We start from the raw sequence: 21,133 nt of genomic DNA, 5'->3' as shown, positions 1-21,133 counted from the left end.
GTTTTGTGTTTTCAGAGTCCTAATGCGACGCGAACAAATCCATAAAATATGTCTTAACCATGCTTTAGTTCCTGAAATTACGTATAAACTAAAGGATGATAAAACATGGCTTTTCTATGCCAATGATTTTAGTGAAGGGGAGGTAGTTCTTCAACACTTTTGTCTTAGATTCAAAAATAAAGAAATAGCAATGCAATTTAAAGATGCTATTGATAAAGCACTATCAGGCAAAAAAGATTCTTCCGAAAGTACCGATCTCCATAGCAAAAACACAGACTCTGAAGAAGTTGTTTTTATAACTGAAATAAAAGCATCAAGTGAAGAAAAGCAAAAAGCTAAAGAACTTATGTTACCAGAACATTTCTATACATATAAAAATAAAGATCCTTGTCCAGGTTGCCGAGGTTGCGATGATGATGACAAGAACAAAGTTGGATCTGTGAAAGAACTACAAAGTTCAAACATTACATTGCCAGTGGATTCTACTACCGCTACCCCTATCAAAAATTCAGCATTAATATTCCAGAGCCCAACTGGTTCAGTTTATGGTACACCTAGTAATTTTGAACGGTCTACGAACACTACGATGTACCGCACCCCACTGACTGATTTAAAATCCAATATTACACAGGTTTCTTCATTAGCAACATCTACATTTAGTTTTGCTGACAATGATTTAACAGATAAAGAAAATACTTTAACAGATAGTCCAAAACCAGTTGTCTCACAACCACTTTCATTTGTAAGTGGCGGAGTACTACAAAACCAAGCAACTGCTACTAAAACTTCAATTTTGGCTCCTCCCAAATTAAGTACGCTACAGTCCGCGTTGGATAATACTACAGTAACCAAATCTGGATTCAGAGCTGAAACAACATCTCACTCAACTGATCAAAATAAAACCGTCTTTGGCGAAAATAAGTTTGACAGCACAGGACTATCAACTAACAAATCAATCTTTAGTTTCAACCCTCCAAGTAACAAGGAAGACTCTCAAACAACTTCTTTATTCTCGGATACAAATTTTTCACAAGTGAACTTTTTCAGTAATAACTCTCAAGAAGGATTGTTTGGTCCTGCAGCTCTGAAAAATATGCAAGCAAAACCTCCATTATTCGAAACTGGAAAATTTTCTTTTGGAAATGTAACTGAACAAAATCAGGATAAACCCAAAACCGTCTTTGGCGCAGCAACTACTGATGAGAAAAAAGCTTCAGATTCAGCCAGTAAAGTACAACTAAATCAAAACAATGTAAAAACTATTCAAGAGAAACCTATTGCAACAACTGAAGCGACTAGTGAAAAATCTGATAATGCATTAAGTAAAGACAGTGAAATAAATAAATCTGTTGAATTGGTACGTTCTGACCCTGGACCAAAAGACACCTTATTCAAAATTGATAATTCTCTGACATTTGAAAATTTATCATCAAGTGGTCCTGGATTTAGTACACAGAGTAAGTACAAATTAAATATATTCTGTATACTTACTTATATTTATAATGAATATAACATACACTTATATTACGTATTTTCTTTAATTGACTGAACATCTCTGTGTTAGCATATTATTTCCATGTGTCTTTCTGTTTGTTGGTCTGTCAGTCATATAACTCCTGAATTAATAAAGTTGCTGTCTGTAATGCATCTCAGGGTCTATCTCAAAAATGGCTTTATAAGAAATGTAAGTTAGGTATAAAATGATTTTTTATATTCCATGGACAACAAATATTTTATATCCATCAACTATCAACAGAAAGTTTTCGTATGCCAGTAGACACAAACCTATAGGACACTACTAAGTCTTAGTTCAGGGCAAACTATAATAATTGGCACGCGTGTTAAATTACCTTAGTAAAACATTACATTTTTATAGAGAGGCCAGATTTCAAATGGGAGGGTGCCGGGCAACAACTGTTCACCACTGGATCTGCCAAAGAGTCTGGCAATAAATTGAAGAACGACAGTGGTGCGGCGGATGACTCCACCGTGGGTGTCGAGGAGGAGTATGATCCGCACTATGACCCCATTGTGCCCATGCCTGACAAGATCACCGTCACTACTGGCGAAGAAGATGAGGTAATCATTTAAACAAGATTAAGTTCAAAAAGTAAAACCTGACTTCTAGTTTACATTTTTGATTCATATTTAAATTATATATTTTTGAATTTGATAGCATCAAACTCGATCCATTTTTCTCATGGTAATTGTTTTCGTATCGTATTTTTGTTCGTCAATATCCATCAACCCGTTACATTGAATTTATGATGACGTCATAATAGCTTATGATAAAACATTTTAGCCAAAGCTAACGATACCTCATTTATCAAAATTGAATGAGTAGTTTGGTGACAATTAGGGCCTGTACCCAACTTTATCCATTCCATTCATTTCAGGTTTATTTATTTTCTCGTCGTATTTGTTTGTCATCTCCGCCATACTGGACTGGATTTGTTATAATGTCATAATTATTATATTTTAGGACAGTTATGTCAAAACATAGTTAACAGCTTTTTCACTTTTATAACTTAGTAGATCTCAATGTGGTTTTCACTATAATTTGAAATGTTTCACGAAGGTTTATATATGTAACATCACATTTAATGTGTGCGATAATTAAGTATCATTAGGCTGCCGAATGACACCTAAACGTAGCTTCTGTATTATGATTATCTCAGATAAATACTTGTAGCTTTGTTTTTTAAACTGATTTAATAAACCCATATTGGAGTAAAGAGTCGCGTTAAAGTATAAATGAAGTATAGTTACAAAGTACAATCGAACATTTTTAATTCTAAGCTTCAGTTGGATAGACTCGTTATGAAATACTTGTTGTAAAAATTGAATTAATTTGCAGCAAAAACTGTTCGGTGAACGCTGCAAGTTGTTCCGTTTCGATGAAAAGTCCCGCGACTGGAAAGAGCGTGGAGTCGGGGAAATGAAAATATTGTATCATCCGGAGCGCAACAGCTACCGATTTCTTCTCCGGAGAGAACAGGTAATCCACACAATATTATTACTACAATTGAGAAGCTGGTGGCGAACAAAAGGGAGCTAAAAATCGGTCAAGTGCGTGTCAGACTCGCACACAAAGGGTTCCGCACACGAAGGGATCAACAGCTTGATGCTTTTCACCTCAGCAGGGATGTTAATAAATAATTTGCTCCATTATTTTGGACAGTAGTAAAGTACCTGTAATTTGAGGTGCGGTCTTTCTTCAGAGTAGGGTGAACTAGCGCAGTTTTCCACGAAGATGGGACAGTGTTACAGAAGTAGGTAAGACTGCCGAAACGGGTGCCGGTATTAACTCAGGAGCACACATATTGAGCACAACCGCGGGAATACCGTCGGGCTCACTAGCTTTGCTGATGTTGAGAGAGAGAGAAGTGCCTTACGCGCAGCTATTTCTGATATATGTATTTAAAAATATATATTTTTTAGGTTCATAAAGCGGTGTTGAACATGCTCTTGTTTATGGACATAAATATGTTACCGCTGAAAAATTCAGTCCGTGCTTGGACTTGGGCGGGCCACAACTACGCCGAAGGCGAGGGCGAGCAGGAGACCTTGGCTGTGAGGTTCAAGACGCCCGAAATAGCTACAGCTTTCCACGACAAGGTCGTGGAGTGTGTTAGGGTATGTACTCCAGTTCAATTCCCAGATGTTGGTTTTTAGTGTGTCAAATGGGCACAGGTTGTTTGCCAGTGATATATTATACAAGGCACGTAGGGGAATTTGACAGTTGAATTTGGAGAATCTATGGTTTTTTTTACCCTTACTGTATTGGTTTTTGAAATACCCTCCCTCCAGACAAAAATAATATCCTGCTGGTTTTATAAGCTTGTTATAATGTATTGATTGTAACCCTAGAAACAATAATAAAAAAGTAAAAAAATTGTTCCCAAACTGGATACTAAAAAGAACAAAAAATATACTTTAGTATGGAAGTTTTGGTTAGTATATTCCATAGAACAAATAGGTACTAGTCAAAAATTTTGCTGTACGAATTACTTATAGTAATAAATAATTTATGCAGAAATTGCAAGCATCAGCTGCAGAGGCGATAAGAAAAGAGAAAGAAGGACAAGAGAAAAAAATTGAGAGTGTCACTCCTTTGCGCCTACCAAAGCATTTGGGGGATAGTGCGCGCGTGGATTATAGGGCCCCGTCCACACAAACTACTGAAGCACCGAAACTAGACGCAGGAACATCCTCTGAGGGAAAGCAAGAAAATGGCGATGTGCCGGATGAAGCAGGAGACGCGAAGCAAGTTCACTTCGAGGAGCCCGAGGAAGATCATGGGAATTATGATGATGAGGATTACGAGCATGATTATGAAAACCCAGAAGATTATGAAGACTACTATGAAGGGGTAAGTGTTTTATATACATAATATCGATGTCACGATGCGAATGAGTGAAATTATGTCATGTATAAGTAATTGCTCTTGTATCATTCACATAATATTACTTTTTTCAGGAGCATACTTTGAATAGATTTCTAGACCGTACATACATGTATCTAGTATTACCTCAATACTAAATCAGTCCAATACTCGGGTTGTTCGCTTATTTACATCATCAAATCCCAAGTCTTGAATGGTGATGATGATGATTGTAAATGTACACTGTATTGTAACAGGAGGAAGAATCGTCCGCGTTCTACCCGTGCAAGGCGGTGGTGCGGCAGGGCGCCACGCACCTCACGTACGAGCAGACTCACGTGCAAGTGTGCTTCGACCACGACACCTGCTCGCCCAAGATCCTTGTCACCGACTTCAACACCGGCGAGATACTCGCCGACATGCTCATACACACTGACACTGAGTTCCAGGTGCGTTCTTTTTGTTTTCAGGGTCCCGTATCTCCAGAGAAATGCATAGACTGCTAAAATCATAACCCTTCCTTATGGCTTTGCCGTAATCGGGTAAAAATAGGAACCCTTATCTTATAGGATCACTTTGTGCTCTGTCTATCGTGTCTTACAAGACCTTTCACTCAAGGCAATCAAATCCTATAATGGTACTTCCCTATAATGGTGACCTGGAAACATGAAATTTGGTAGGTAGCAATGTCTTATAGCACAAGTAAAGGAAAAATTCCGAAAACCCGGAATTTGTGGTTACATCACAAAAAAAGTGTTATTACTTTTACGATGGTACGGAAGCTATCGTGTCCAACTCCCACTTGACCGGTTTTTTAGGGTTCCGTTCCTCAAAAGGAAAAAGGAACTCCTATAGGATCACTTTGTTGTCTGTCTGTCTGCCTGTTTGTCTGTCCGTTTGTTGCATCTGTCAAGAAAACCTATAGGGTACTTCCTGTTGACCTAGAATTTTTTTTTATTTTTTTATTCACTATAGGTAAGCGCTTGACCACAATCACACCTGATGGAAAGTGATGATGTGGTCTAAGATGGGACGCGTTTACCTAGAAGGTGCCTATTCACTCTTGTTTTAAAGATACCCGGATTGTAATTGGTAGGAAACACAGATCGCGGAAGAGTATTCCAAACCTTAGCCATGCGTATGAGGAATGAAGACGCAAAACGTTTCAAAAGAATCATGAAATTTGGCAAATAGGTATAGTACAAGTAAAGAAAAAATCCAAAAACCATGAATTTGTGGAATATCACACAAAAAAATTAAAAAATGTCACAAAAAATTTAATTTACCAAATCACATATTAGATAGCGCAGTGTTCTACATAAAAGTGTTAGGTATTATATATCTTGTTTGATGGTACGGAACCCTTCGTCAGCGAGTCCGACTCGCACTTGACCGCTTTTTTTATTACTTAAATTATTTGTTTTATTTCAACAGCTGTCTGGCGAAACGTGTTCTTGGGCGGGGGCGGACTACACCAGCAACGTGTCCGTAGACAAGGCGGTGACCATCACTTTCCCTGACACTGATACAGCCTTGGAGTTCTATGATAGCTGTGAGGTAAGCTAAGAATTTCGTGATAGTTATTATTATAGTATTATTACTTCTCAGCTTCGTCCGTCTGGATTTAAGGTAGGATTTCCTTGGTGCGTATGAACACGTAATACACGCTGTGTACAAACGTAGAGGTCGTGACTCGACGTGAGTACTAGTGTGCAGGTTGGTTGATGCGCACAAACGGATTGTACGCTATATTAACTCTACGCACGCTGCATATCCAACCAAAAGCGACTGGAAAACTTAAGCTTTTTTTGTAGAATAAATTAATACTTAACCGGACAAATTCTAAGTTTCTTTTCGTCGTTTCAGACCAGCAAAGCTGCAACCTACGCGTCGACAGATCCAGAATCGTAGACTTATTTATGATTAACGTAATATTTTAGTTGACAGACTTGTTTCTCATGTTTAGTATGTAATAATAATGTTTGGTATCATGTACTGGTCTTGTAGACTTAGAATCTTCCTAATAGAAATGATGTTTAATATCACCAAGTACCTAATCCTTTGTACCAGCAAGACCAAATAGTTACAAAACTTCATCAGTGTCCCTCATCAAAGGTTATTGATTTCTGCCAGCGGCTTTTCTCTGTATTGTGTTGTCTTTCCTTGAGTGATAGTTTTCAAGTAAACACAGCCACAGAAGACGGAGGGTGCCTATGAACTAAAGCTGAGCGGAGCAATGTGTTTATTTGACCTATCGGATTTTTAACATTTCGGATATTTTTTTATCGGATTAGATTATTGACAGATGACGTAACAACTTTGTCACGTCATCTGTCAATAATCTGATTGGCCTGCTTGTTTCCGCTCAGCTGCGTTTCACCTTAAGTCAGCTTCTGTGTCTACTCCTACTGGAAAACTTACGCTTAAGGCTTGGAATTGATAAAATAACACTCATTAAAACAAATTTAATAATCCACATCGTCAGTTTGAACGCGATCAAGTGAAAACAATTAAAAATACATTGTGGTTAATTCTGCTAAAAATAATAATAAAATGTATGAATGATTGCTATCCCATTCATAATGCTCAGTCCGAATCTTTGATCAAGAATTTCACTGGATGTAGCGAAATATTCAAAACTCGTGTAAATTTTTTTGTATCATAAATGTATGATGATTGATGATAAATAATTACTAATGTATGAAAATGAAATGTGATTGTTATTAATGTAACATGACAAACATATTAATTACATATAAATGTTTACTGTTACATATAAATGATATATTTTTTACTAAATTTCTAGACTGAAAGTTGCATTAAACCGCAATGTTTTGACCAACTAGTCGATCACACACTGTCATGTAGTTTGTACAAGAGAGAAACGCTAGAGCTCCGTCCAGGGTAATAAATGATTGATCCGAGGTGCGAATGGATAGCACTAGATTTAGGCCGGTCTATTTAATTTTGAGGTTGTTTCCTAAGCAATTAGACACATTGAATAAATCGAAAATTATGTTGACTGAAATGTTGAGTCAAGCTCCTAATAATAATTATTATGTTTTATAAGAGACTGATTTTTTTTGTTCGTTTAAACAACCTAGTTTCGCTTTGCACATGCATTGAAATATTAGAAAGTCCCTTCGAAAACCTAGTTGAAGATAGCCATTTTTTTATTTTAGGATATAATGTTCTTTCTACATATATTTTATCATCCTGTTGCATTTGAGTGTTTGATTGAGATCGAAATATCTTATTCGAATCTATGTAGAAAATTGGATCAGAATTAATATTATGTGTTACTTTAGTATATTATTGTGTGGACCTCCCCTTATTGCAGTATGTATGTTGTAATTTATACACTAATATGAAAATGATAGTAATCGCAATTCGGCTGACCACAAACAAAACTGTATCTTATTACTATCCCTTTCATAATGCTCTCTGCGGAAAAGGATAGAACTAGATACCTGTCGCTATAGTTTACTTTAGAGATTACATTATAACAGAATTAGCCACACTGTCTATTTATTTAGCTTTTGTGTACGACCAAAATGCAGCATACCACTGAATTGATTTAACCATTTGTAATGTTTCAGTGAATATTTTAACGAACAGCGAGTTAATTGTATTGTAATTAGAACAGTAAAGAGATCTGATCAATATATTGTTTTTCCTTTAAAAGGAACTTTAGTGAGTGCTTTCGTAGTTTTTAATATACATAATATAAGTAAATGATTGATTTAATGAAATTGATCAGGTCTTTTTCTTTTACAACTTAGCTGTTTTATCATTGTCTAGTTGATTCCTAAATAGGTAACTATACTTACTGTATTCATTAGTCGTTATTTAAAAAATGATAGTATTGAATTGTGATTGAAATATTTTGATAATAGGTATATAATGCAATTAAATTATGAAAACTAATGAACGCAGTAGTATTATAATTTGTAACCAGACGGTGAAGGGAGTGTGCGTGACCTAGTGACGTGTTTTGACCTAGTTCAACAATATAATGTGAAACGCTTACTCAAGTTTTAGGGGCATTTCACGTCAAGCGGACAACCAAAAAAAAGTGAGGTCGTGAATTTTGTTTATACTCTGGTCAGTTATACTTCTAGTAGACGTGGATATAAACACACAATGTTTTTTTCGTATGATGCTTTATTGCTGAGTTATGAGCTTTTAAAAATTTACTACGAATGAAGTCCGTTATTTTTGGATGCTTATTATTTGTAACAATTCATTTGTAAATAAAACTAAAAAGCATTGTTTATTATAGTTAAAAAGTTGAAATTTTTATTTTTTTTATCGAATTCTAAATTTAAATTTTTTAACGTATAGTAAACCGGAAGTGAACATTTCAAATCGATATTTGAGTAACTTGGCCAAAATAAAAATAATTTTTTTTTACCGTGAATTAAAGCTTACATGTACTTATTCTTCACCAAAAAAAATTGTAACGTGATGTCTAATAGTTTAGGACTTAGTAGCCCAGTAATTTGGTCGTCAAAAAGGGGCTTATCTGGAAAGTTTTCAGAAAGTTATGCAAATTGGTGGTTTTATAGATTTCGATGTGCTCTTTCCGATTTTTTATTTTGCCACCTCGTACCTTTGCCGCTCGCGCCGACATCTTGGAAAAATGGCGCCCAAAAACAGTTTTTTCACGATAACTTCTTTCCCACTCATTTTACGATAAAAATGGCAATGTAACAATTAAACTAGAGACAATTTCCTATAATTTGTGTAGTCACCTTTTTTTGTAGACTCAATAGTTTCAGCGTACGAGCGCCACAAAGCCCACTCCAACACTCGTTTTGGCTAAATAACTCATTTCCACCCCACCATGTGGTAGAGTGAGTGACGTGATTTTTTTTTATGGTATCTCCAGGAGCCGGTAGTCACCTTCAATTTAAGCTATCAGTTCGACCAGAGAATACTAACATTCTTCAGAATTCTGCTCGAGATAAGAGTAAATATACTGCATCGCAGTTTCGATCTCACGTGCATATGAGCCTTTATTTTGGGTTTTAAACCCAAAAGATGCCCATGGGACCTTATTACTAAGCCTCCGCTGTCATCCGTTTGCCTATCCGTCTGTCCGTCTGTCTGTCAGCGTGCTGTATCTCATGAACCGTAATAGGTAGAAAGTTGAAATTTTCACAGAATGTGTATTTTTATTGCCGTTATAATAACAAATAATAAAAATTTCAAAATGGCCGTCATGAAAAAAAAATAAAAAAGAGCATTATTTCTTGTATTATGGTACGGAACCCTTCCTATGTGAGTTGGACTCGCACTTGACCGATTTTCCGGCATCTCGAGCATGTTTATAATGTGGTCGCAGTCAATACACAATATCGCAATTCGTGCATTAAAAATTTTACCTCGCACTACAAACTAAAAAAATAAAAAAATGGGTCAAGTGCAAGACCAACTCGCACACGAAGAGTTCCGTACCATCAAACAAGAAATAACATTACTTTTTTGTTTTTTTTTTCATGTCAGCCATTTTGAAATTTTTATTATTTGTTGTTATAACGGCAATAGAAATACACATTTTGTGAAAATTTCAACTCTCTATCTATTACGGTTCACGAGATACAGCCCGCTGACAGACAAACGGACGGATAACAGCGGAGACTTAGTAATAAGGTCCCGTTGGCATCCTTTGGGTTCGAAACCCAAAAAAAGGTCCATATTCACATGAGATCGAAACTGCGATGCAGTATATTTACTCTTATCTCGAGCGGAATTCTGAAGAATGTTAGTATTCTCTGAACGAAGTGATGTCTTAAATTGAAGGTGACTACCGTCTCCTGGAGATACCGTAAAAAAAAATCACGCCACTCACTCTACCACATGGTGGTGTGGAAATGAGTTATTTAGCCAAAACGAGTGTTGGAGTGGGCTTTGTGGCGCTCGTACGCTGAAACTATTGAGTCTACAAAAAAAGGTGACTACACAAATTATAGGAAATTGTCTCTAGTTTAATTGTTACATTGCCATTTTTATCGTAAAATGAGTGGGAAAGAAGTTATCGTGAAAAAACTGTTTTTGGGCGCCATTTTTCCAAGATGTCGGCGCGAGCGGCAAAGGTACGAGGTGGCAAAATAAAAAATCGGAAAGAGCACATCGAAATCTATAAAACCACCAATTTGCATAACTTTCTGAAAACTTTCCAGATAAGCCCCTTTTTGACGACCAAATTACTGGGCTACTAAGTCCTAAACTATTAGACATCACGTTACAACTTTTTTTGGTGAAGAATAAGTACATGTAAGCTTTAATTCACGGTAAAAAAAAATTATTTTTATTTTGGCCAAGTTACTCAAATATCGATTTGAAATGTTCACTTCCGGTTTACTATACGTTAAAAAATTTAAATTTAGAATTCGATAAAAAAAATAAAAATTTCAACTTTTTAACTATAATAAACAATGCTTTTTAGTTTTATTTACAAATGAATTGTTACAAATAATAAGCATCCAAAAATAACGGACTTCATTCGTAGTAAATTTTTAAAAGCTCATAACTCAGCAATAAAGCATCATACGAAAAAAACATTGTGTGTTTATATCCACGTCTACTAGAAGTATAACTGACCAGAGTATAAACAAAATTCACGACCTCACTTTTTTTTGGTTGTCCGCTTGACGTGAAATGCCCCTTTAGAATCATCCTTTCGCCGTTTAAATTTGACAATGTAAATTATCAGCTTATAAATGGAAATAAAATGTTACATGTACCTACATATTTTTTTCTTTCTTTTCATATTTAACCATTTCCCGTTGCGTAAACACGTATTGCAATAATTGATATACCTATTAGAACATTGTATTAAGGTTTAGGATGACAACCTATGCAACTAGAATTTCCATGGTTGTGAAGATTGATACATACTCGTAAATCCTGTTATAGTTCCAATGACCTTAGTTCGTACATTTTGAGAACTTGAGAACGCACTCTCCAAATTTGCTGTGTCAACTGTCATGCCAAAAATACGAATGGTAAGTCAAAGAGTGGTAAGTCTTAAGCATAGGGTAAACCGTAGTGTCATATCTCTGGCCGTACTTTTCACATTACAGTTGACACAAAGAGCAAATATGGCGAGTGCGTTCTCAAAATGTAGGCATTATAATGTAGCTAATTGAATCAAAAGTGCCTAAAACATGAAAAAAAATAATCAATTTTTAGAGAATTTTGCATATAAAACCTTCAAAAAAACACAATTTCAAATAATATTATGTACTCTATGATTTCAAATGAGAGCATTTTGATATTTTGATTGATGTCTTCAATAATAAGAGTAGTAGTAGTAGTATGTAGTATTTTCTAGATATATTCTCTACTTTGCAACGATATTAAAAATTGATTTAAAATCTTTCGATTAAGTAACCTTTACTTCTGCTGAAATTATTTTTAACAATAACCTTAATCATAATGACAATAACAGCAATAGGTAAGTATAGATTATTGTAAGTGCTGCTCTACATTCTACAATAGATTTAACATAGCCAGTAAGTATCTGAAAATCCTGGCTAGACATTGGCTGGGCTTGTGATTTCTTAACAGATCTAGTGGCGAGTGAGTCACTGGTGGCGACGGCTAGTAGCCGCCACAAGTTGTGGACGAGATTTTTCATACATTTTGTGGTATCGGCGCTAACTGAGAGTTTGAGTGGCCGCGTGCGTGCCACAAGCTGCGAAAGTGATCGTCTCCCATCAAAATTCGAATATAGACGCTAGTCCTTCCAGTATTGCTGCAAGCACTGTACCGAATGTTTGTAGACACGATGGATAAAATTAAGTGTTTCCATTTCACACAAACAAACACGTCCGATCCCTCTTGAATACTGTGGTAGGTAAATAGGCGATGCATGGATGGTCCCTGGGGCAGCGTTTGGTGGCCGCAACCAGCTACCAGTGTCTGCCACCTGCAGTGCCTGCATCAGTGGTCGCATTGTGTCGCCACTAGTAGCCTAGTGGACGATAGCACTTAGTGTGGATATTTATGATTTTTTGTACTATCGTACCCGTACTTTGATTTCAGAGTTTCTATTTTTTATAATCTTATTAAAACTAACTACAATGTGGACTCTTGATGTGGATGGTAATTCAAATTTCCTGCAAAATGAAAACTCGCAGTTGGGAGTTAGAGCTGTCATGATCAAATGTGAAATACCCGTAAGTGCAATCCATACCTAGTAACTAGGTACACAAAGCAAAACAAATCGGTAAGCAGGCAACACAACGAAGCATTATGTGTGTGCATAACTCGTTTACTTATTATTTTACACCTATCTCTCTTTAATGAATTGTCGGTCTCTTTTCACCATACCTACTTGCAATAATTACAAATTACATATTTCGCTGATTTCCCCACAGCAGGCACTAGGTAGTATTGCCGCTTACCCACGCTGATAGAATCCGATCGTCGAAGCACAATTATGTCAGAGTAAAATGGCCTTAAACCACCTTGAGATAACGTCTAAAATTCACGACTTTAATTAGCAGTTTTCACTTGCAGTGCTGGCTGTAGATATGTGGACGAATTTAAGCTTTAAAACAAGACAGTTAAGGTCTATTCATCACTGAAATGTTTGGAGCCCACAAAACGATAAATTATGCGGTGTAGGTATACCTATAGATTACAGAATGGCAATATCAAGTTGATGTCCCATTTTTTAAATCTACCCTACCTATTTTATAAATTATTGTCAAATAGAACTTGAGCACGCGGATTAATAAATCCTAGTAGTGAATTCATTTATGGTGTATTGTGTTATTTTTCACACTGAATAACTACTGAACTTCTCACCACCATGGAACATTTATTTATCTTTGTTTAAAAAGCAGAGATTGTTATTTGAGCGGAATATTTCGATAACCGAAATCGATGATATCGGTAAGTAAACAAATATAACCTACTCGTATTGAAATTATGTTTATGGTTTTACTTATGTGCATTTAGTATTTTCTAAATGTTAGCGTAATGTTTTTAGTCCATTTAATACTTTTAATCAGACGCATTATAATATAAAAATGTAACCAATATACTAAATACTAGTTGATGCCCGCGACTTCATTCCCGTGTATATAGGTTATTAAAAATCCCGTGGAACTCATTAATTTTCCGGGATAAAAAGTAACCTATGTATTAATCCAGAATATAATCATTTACAGATGAATACCGTGCGCTTGTGGGTCTGTCACTACGGAGAAACGGGGCATGTAGACAATTGTTGACCTGGGCCCAAACCATCAGCTTATAAGATGGAGTCACATCACCACCAAGAAATCGTTGCAATGCATAGCGTGGATTCCTTTTTAAAAATTTGGTTGACAGCGACCAAGCACAATGTAGTTCTACAAACTGTGCGGAAGCATTTGCGTGCGGCCGGATACGAAGAAAATATTACGAATGGTTTGCACCAGGACCATAGACTTTCATTTTGCAATGAAATATATAAACTTTGACTGATGTAATTACGTTGTTATTTTTAATAATGAAAAATCTTTTGAGTCGGACAAGGATGGACGTAAAATACTATAGTAATAGAACAAAGTAATAGAAGAAAGTGGTAACTTCAACCTGGGAGTCTCTGTGGGGCAGCATAGACTTGCTGGAATATGGTTACTAACATGACGAGTCGATTACAAAAAGTAATAGCTTACGAGGGTGGCCTACCTTTATACATTATTAAATAAAGTATAGGTAATTAATTTAATTCTATTTGTGAGTGATGTTATTGTTATTGCAGTTAGAAGTTATAATTGATTTTGATTTCTAACTAAGTAATTAACATGTTGATTCATCTCACAAACCTAAAAGTAACCCAAAACGTAAATAAAACATTACGTTCATACTTGACCGACTTTTAGCATACTTCACATCGATATTGGTTTTAAATTACTATAGGAGTAATAGGAGTAGATAAAGTATGTCAATTTTTTTTCCTCTTTTGTATACCTTCTGTTAACTTGATGTGTTAATTTTTTGACAAGCGTCTTATTTATTTCTTGCTTATTATAATAATTTATGAACTGCACAAAAGACAAATAAATAACTTCTAAAATAGAAAAGTGTTATTATTTTTGTTTTTTCTTGCTTATAATTATATTGTTTGAAAGTATGATAATTTTGACTGTATAAAGAAGACAAAATAAATAATTGCAAAAATAAAAAAGCAATCCCCCACTAGGATTAGAACTCACGCCATATTTAAGAACTTCAACACTATTACCACTCGGCCATCAGAACTATGTTGACGAATGTGAAATTTGCAACCCTATACGACTGGTAAGGTTATCTAGAAGTGTGAGTGAGTGTAGTAAGTGTGAGTGTATCTATTATCGGATAGCATCGGGTCGTATCTTTGTGTGTTATACATACGCGCGCATTAGTATGCTCTGCCAAGCGAATTATTTTTCCGAGTGTACCTAGATGCTAATATTACAAATGCGAAAGTGTGTCAGTCTGCAAGCTTTTCATGCCCATCCATTTAACTGATTTTGATACCGATAGAATTGACAATAACCGAAATAGCTTGCTTCCTAGGAACTAATCTAAGCCACATTTGTACTGGAAAATCAAAGTTCCCACGGGATTAAAAAAAACGAATCTACCTGGGCAAAGTCGTGGGCATCTCTCGCTACCTCCTATGAGGTAGCGAGGCACCGTGATTTTTTCATTTATTTTAAAAATTAAGATCTTAATGTTTTTTAAAGGAAGAAGGGTTTCCATCAGACGAAACGACACGTTTTCAACGAGAGGAGCTCTTTAAACATAACGCCCTGCAAGACTGCAAGCAGAAATTGGCTATGACGATCAAAATGTCGAGCGATCCAGACGTGAGTATATTTTACGTTTTTCTAAATAAGAAAATAATGTCTTCTTTTGGCCCCGCCAGCCAATCTCGATAGAGACTAGCAATCTGCAAGGGAGATATTAGATATAGCGCTCAAGTGTGTGCGCAATACACAGGTACACGCACTCTATATTCCCTCACTGTCATAACCTAATAGGACCGAAATTATAGCCTCGATAGCTCAACGGTTGAGGAGCGGACTGAATTCCGAAAGGTCGGCGGTTCAAACCCCACCCGTTGCACTATTGTCGTACCCACTCCTGTCACAAGCTTTACGCTTAATTGGAGGGGAAAGGGGAGTATCAGTCATGATTAGCATAGCTAATATTCTTTTTAAAATAATCGATACGAATCAGGCGCAGGACCGATGGATCTACGTGCTCTCTAAGGCAAGACAACACCGCCAATTTCCTAACCCTGAGATACCTACTTGAAATATACCTACCTACTGAGAATTTCTACCCAATACCTATTTTCGGCCCGACCCGGGACTCTAAGTTCGAACCTAGGATCTTGTCATCCGCAGTCGAACATGCTAACCACTAGACTACGAGGCAGTGAGGAATATAAATAAGTAGGTACCTACCTGTAACTACAGTTGGTATCAAGTAAAAAGGACTCTGAAGGCCTTGAACCTGCGCAGAGTGATTTATCGGATCTACTTAGTGGTACGAAATGAGAGGCGATGACGGCGGCATTGTCTATGCAGTCGCGCATTAGTTCGTTCCATAGATTAAAGAATTAAGTTCAGTCCCTTTCCTTTCGCGCGCAGCAATACAAACTTTACCTACTTACTAAGTACTTACAAACTTCCTTAATTGTGAATTAGCAAACTCCTGGAGACGAATATATTCCAATTGAACACGTTCTGGGAGTTAACAGGAAGCGGATCCGTCTACTGAATCCTTACGTTTTACGACTCCGGCGAAAGGCACCATTTCAAGCATATAAGTTACGAAGAATCGATGTATGTTTTTCTTTCTTACTTCTTTGTACTTAGGTATAACTTCTTTTAAGTAAGTATAAGTATTATATAGATTGTTACGGTAATACTCACGTATTTAGTTGAAGTCAACTAGTAAGTATTTAGTAAGCCCGACTAGTTTCGAACTCGTCCGGGGTCCTTTTAGGGTTCCGTACCTCAAAAGGAAAAACGGAACCTTAGCGGTCTTATAGCACAAGTACAGGAATAAATCTGAAAACCGCGAATTTGTGATTACATCATTAAAAAAAAATTAAAATGTGTTTCAATTTTCAAAGTAAGATAAACCAAGTGGGGTATCATATGAAAGGGCTTCCTGTACCTTCTAAAACAGATTTTTATTTATTTTTATGTATAACAGTTTTTGATTGATCGTGTGAAATGTTGGAAAAAATACCCGAGTACGAAACCATCAGTGCGCGAGTCTGGTCTTCGTCAGTTGGTCGGTTTTTTCAAAGGACTTAGCTTGCTGCGCGGTCCGTACGGGCTGCGGCGCGTGCGGCTCGCAGTCTCGTAACGACGACGACCGACTTATTTATTTTTAGTTTTATCTAAAGAAGGATATATAATATATATGTTAATATTATGTTATAGACGGTGAGAGGAGTTATTGCAAAAACCTTTACCAAAAAAACAATTAAAATTGGAACTAACGAGAGTGTGAGTTATATTTAAGTTTATCCAATTTGAGCGACGGAACTTAGGCTGAAATCCATAGAGCGTACTTTGACTTTGTTAAAACGAGATAGATTTATGCCAGTGATATAACGCTGTCTCCTTTTAACTGTATCTGAGCAAAGTCAAATGTGCGCTCTATAGATCTCAGCCTAAGGCTAGGAATGTAGCTAATTTGTATAGGTCCTTAGAAATTGACTGATAAGCAATGCCCGACAAGACAATGCATAGTGAAGAACTACCTTAAGAAGTCTGATAAAAATACCCTTAAGTTTATTAAGGTAAAGCAAATATGTGGTTTAATTGGTAGACTAATATGGCAAGTTAGGTACACAGTTACCACCTACATTACGTAAACGACAATAATATGTAAGCTCTCGGTAGGATGCTGGGTAGACCGTACGAGTAACTACCTATGATGATTAATCAGGTTTTTTCATTCTCTTATAAGTTAATCCTTGACTGTATCTCACCTGATGGTAAGTGAAGATGCAGTCTTAGATGGAACCGAGCTAACTTGCAAGAGGTATAGCAGTTTTATTTAACCGGTATCTAGTTCGTACTGGAACGCTAAATTGCTTGGTGACACAGCTTTGCTGCTAGGGTGGTAACTACCCGGGTACCTAGTAGGTATTTAAAAATAATTGGATATATTTCAGAAGCGTATACAACGCGAATTACAATCTGGAAGACTAAGAGATGAAGACTGGTCAACCAGTATTGGTTTTGGTTCATTATTCAAACTCAATCACGATGCCCGCGACCGCCACAGCTATTCATTCAAGACAGACGATCAGATGCAACCAATACATAAAATTTTAGCGAAGAGAAAAGCTGCCTCACGTAATAATTATTTCGGTATGTACCTAACTTATTTGACCTATCTAATTAATTATATTATTTGTCTAAGTGTAAGTATTTAATAATACTTTCTTTAATAGTACTTAAATATTTTCTTTAATTTTTTGGCGAGGTTTTAAGATGGCTTACTTATCTATATAAACTATACCAATCGGTTCAGCCTTGAGATACCTACCTACCTGGATGAATCAGTTAAAAAAGAATAAGTAGCTGTTTGTAGGCCTGCAATTTCAATAACTGTCTACATTTAGTTAAATAGATAGGTATTCATAGGCATAGATTACAAAGATGGGTATAAGTCATATCGCTGATTAATAGAAAACAATGTAAGAAAATCCATTTTATGAAATTTGGTTTAATAGATTAAAATGCATCCCTTATGTTAGGTACAAAGTTCTACGCCTTAAAATTAACAGTCTTTTCGATTCTCGAGATAAGTCGTCCCATTTCGACAACGTAACCACTTACAATAACTACATCGTAACCTACGATCGTAACCCATTAAAGAAAATTAAAAATCGGTTGGTTAGAGGTAGGTATACCTATACAGGGTGTTTGGTAATTAGTATATAGTGACCACACGTACCCATGTTACTTTGATCTGATAAATACAATGCTGAAGTAAAATGACGAAATAAAATTATAAAAATTTCCATACAAAATTTTAATTCTTTTTAATGTCCAAGTTTTCATGGCCCTCACGTGCCCTAACTCACTGAGATCGTTGGCCTAGGCCTATTTGAAGATGGCCAACGATCTCAGTGAGTTAGGGCACGTTAGGGTCATTAAAACTATGACTTGACATAATTTTTTTTTTAATTTATCAGATCAAAGTAACATGGGTACGTGTCGTCTTTATATACTATTACCAAACACCCTGTATATGTGCCTCTTACATATAAAGACTCTTAAAGAATCTTAGAAATGTTAATTATTACGAATATTCGTTATCACAGCTATCCTCGTTGTAAATTTCTGTTTTTATCTTCTTTTCGATAGGCACCAGGGCCTCATGTTGTTCTTTAAGGTCTTGCTCCTGTTCTTGCCCAGATAGGCATTCTTCTGCTTCTATGATGACCGCGAATATTTTCTTCTTCACTTGAGTTTGCATCCACAGGGGCATGGTTCTTGTAGTTTGAAGAATACAATTGAAGAAAGACTCGAGAGCTTCTCCTTCATGACGGAGATCACTTTTACATTCTACACACCTTTTTTTGGATACGTGACCGTTTATGGAAACATTTTCAGCATTGTCAGTTGTTGTGACGTCATGCTCAGAATTTTTTACGCTGCCACTTACACCCGAAGGAGCTTCAAACTCTATATTTTCTGTAATTCGATACTTCATATGTGGTTCTAGAAACTGCATAGCTTTAGCATATTTCCAAGTAGTGATTTGAGCTGGCAGTAGCTTATTTTTCCCAAGTTTAGCTCTCTTTAGAGCGTCGCGATGGTTATCTCGTAGTTTCTTCCATTCAGTTTTCGCGACTTGTACTGAAAGTTAAAAATCTTATTAGATAAGTACACCCAGCTGCATCTTGAATTATTTTTAATGAGTAGATCAAAATAAAACTGCTCGCTCTATTCTTATTTTAAATAGGTAAATATTAAACAAATGTGGTAAGTTTTATTAAAAAATTAAGTTAATCATAACACCCCTTCTTTTTGGGTCGGGGGTTAAAAATAAAGAAATAATAACCGGTCAAATGCGAGTAGGACTCGCACACGCAGGGTGCCGTAGGTATCTACATATCTATGGCCGTAGGTACCATCGTACAAGGCTATGCACATTTTATCTTAGTACATGGCGGCACTTTCATATTTTTTATTAGGTATTAGGTAGGCTGTGAAATATTCATCTCTCTACCTATTATACGGAGATACAGACAGAGAGACAGATAGTCAGATGGACGGACAGCGCAGGCATAGTAATAGCTCCCGTTGACAAAATTCGGGTACGGAACCCTAAAAATCATAATTGAGAAATGCACACTGGATATAGATAGGTACCTACCTACTTACACGTCTTTAATCTAGGTCTACCCAAATAATCTATCATACCTACATTTATAGTAGTTACCTCTCCATTAAAATAATTTATTATATACATATATAGTATAATAATTATAGGTATTACCCGTGCGCATTAACATGGCACCTGGCTCTCACGCGCCGTGCGAGACCAGTAGCGGCTCGGCGAGAGCGGGACATCGCGCGGGGAAGTGGGAGAAGGGGTTGTTTTCGAGCCAGGTGCCATGTTAATGCGCACGAGTTTATAGGTATGTATATTCTAGTTTCTAACTTACTATTAGGAATAGATTTGTTGTTATAACGATCTACTACTCGCTGCCAAGCTTCATCTTTGACGTGCACTTCGCGATATTCGGGATGCATCGGATTCCATAAACAGGGATGCAATCGAACGCCTTCTATAAAAGTTTCCATTGTTGCAACGAAAGCCGGCGTTACTATACTACAACTCCTAATATGCACACTGTTTTAGAAAAAAATCTAACACACTAGGTAGGTACACAAAGTTTTAGAGCCATTGCGTGGTCTTAAATATCCGTGTACTGTGTACCTACATTATATTATGCGGAATATCGCAAATCAACAAAAGTACAAACGTGTGGAGGTAAAAAGCCGATTCCGCTCACTGGTCCAGTGCAGTGCGGTGACCGGCCTCGCGCCGCCTCGCGCTGGCTCGCGCGGCTTCGCTCTCTCCCCGTCCCCTCGCAATGCCGTCGTTCGAAAACCAGTTTTTGTGGAACGTGATTGGAAAGTATGCATGAGCGAAATAGTCAGATAAGAATAAGATTATATGAATAATGCAGTGTCTGACCTGACTGCAGGTAAAAGATCCGTTTAAGGTGCATGAGATGGATCTGCCCGCGAAATTCAAAATTATAAACTAATACGACAAAGTAGGCTTATGGCATTCTAGTTCCGACAATGGCAGTATCATCTTCACACGATTACATAAAAATCTTTACTTGAAAGTGTTCAGTCTTCACTTATCGTTATCACTTCGATCTTACCTATCTGCACTAATGACAGAAAGAGGAATGTTTGTAAGTTTGAATGTTAGGTAGGTAATCTCCAAAACTACTTACTTATCAGATTTCAAAACTTCTTATGTCATTTAAATTGGACAATGCACCTAGTTACACCTACCTACCTTGTGTTTGGTGTATTGAAAATATGTATTTTAATTTCCAAAGAACTAAAAATATTTTAATTTTAAGTTGAAAAGAATTAGAAAGTATAAGTACTCAACTTATCAATTCCTTCCTATCTAATTAACAGATACATACATGCTCATCTAGCTACCCATATGTGCTTACCAGTTTTTGTTTTTACA

General features: G+C 36.5%; 2 protein-coding genes across 4 annotated transcripts in view; one reads left to right on the top strand and one right to left on the bottom strand.

Annotated features, from left to right (window-relative positions):
* LOC123864697 (E3 SUMO-protein ligase RanBP2-like) overlaps window positions 1–21,133 on the top strand; it is a 35,499-nt gene that overhangs the window by 7,946 nt on the left and 6,420 nt on the right. Inside the window, exons 5-19 of the mRNA XM_045905314.1 lie at window positions 16–1,457; window positions 1,877–2,079; window positions 2,858–2,998; window positions 3,442–3,636; window positions 4,037–4,372; window positions 4,642–4,833; window positions 5,819–5,941; window positions 6,251–6,291; window positions 7,984–8,005; window positions 11,847–11,904; window positions 12,437–12,570; window positions 15,115–15,237; window positions 16,084–16,221; window positions 16,831–16,896; window positions 17,571–17,769. Coding sequence (XP_045761270.1) covers window positions 16–1,457; window positions 1,877–2,079; window positions 2,858–2,998; window positions 3,442–3,636; window positions 4,037–4,372; window positions 4,642–4,833; window positions 5,819–5,941; window positions 6,251–6,291; window positions 7,984–8,005; window positions 11,847–11,904; window positions 12,437–12,570; window positions 15,115–15,237; window positions 16,084–16,221; window positions 16,831–16,896; window positions 17,571–17,769 — 3,413 coding nt within the window. The remainder of the gene's footprint in view (window positions 1–15; window positions 1,458–1,876; window positions 2,080–2,857; window positions 2,999–3,441; window positions 3,637–4,036; window positions 4,373–4,641; window positions 4,834–5,818; window positions 5,942–6,250; window positions 6,292–7,983; window positions 8,006–11,846; window positions 11,905–12,436; window positions 12,571–15,114; window positions 15,238–16,083; window positions 16,222–16,830; window positions 16,897–17,570; window positions 17,770–21,133) is intronic.
* LOC123864322 lies at window positions 18,559–20,591 on the bottom strand. Of its 3 annotated transcripts, none has more exons than XM_045904677.1 (3): window positions 20,400–20,591; window positions 20,079–20,201; window positions 18,559–19,266 (listed from the first exon to the last, which is right to left on the bottom strand). In XM_045904677.1, exons 1-3 carry the CDS (start codon window positions 20,560–20,562, stop codon window positions 18,707–18,709), a joined length of 846 nt encoding a protein of 281 aa, XP_045760633.1. In that variant the 5' UTR covers window positions 20,563–20,591; the 3' UTR covers window positions 18,559–18,706. The 3 variants fall into 3 exon arrangements, with proteins under 3 accessions (XP_045760633.1, XP_045760634.1, XP_045760635.1); XM_045904678.1 differs by having other exon boundaries at window positions 20,430–20,591; XM_045904679.1 differs by having other exon boundaries at window positions 20,079–20,560.

Source organism: Maniola jurtina, chromosome 4 (genome assembly GCF_905333055.1).
Source record: "Maniola jurtina chromosome 4, ilManJurt1.1, whole genome shotgun sequence".
Classification (NCBI taxonomy): domain Eukaryota; kingdom Metazoa; phylum Arthropoda; class Insecta; order Lepidoptera; family Nymphalidae; genus Maniola; species Maniola jurtina.
Note: the sequence above shows the minus strand (reverse complement) of the source record. Positions and strands in the feature narration are given on the sequence as shown.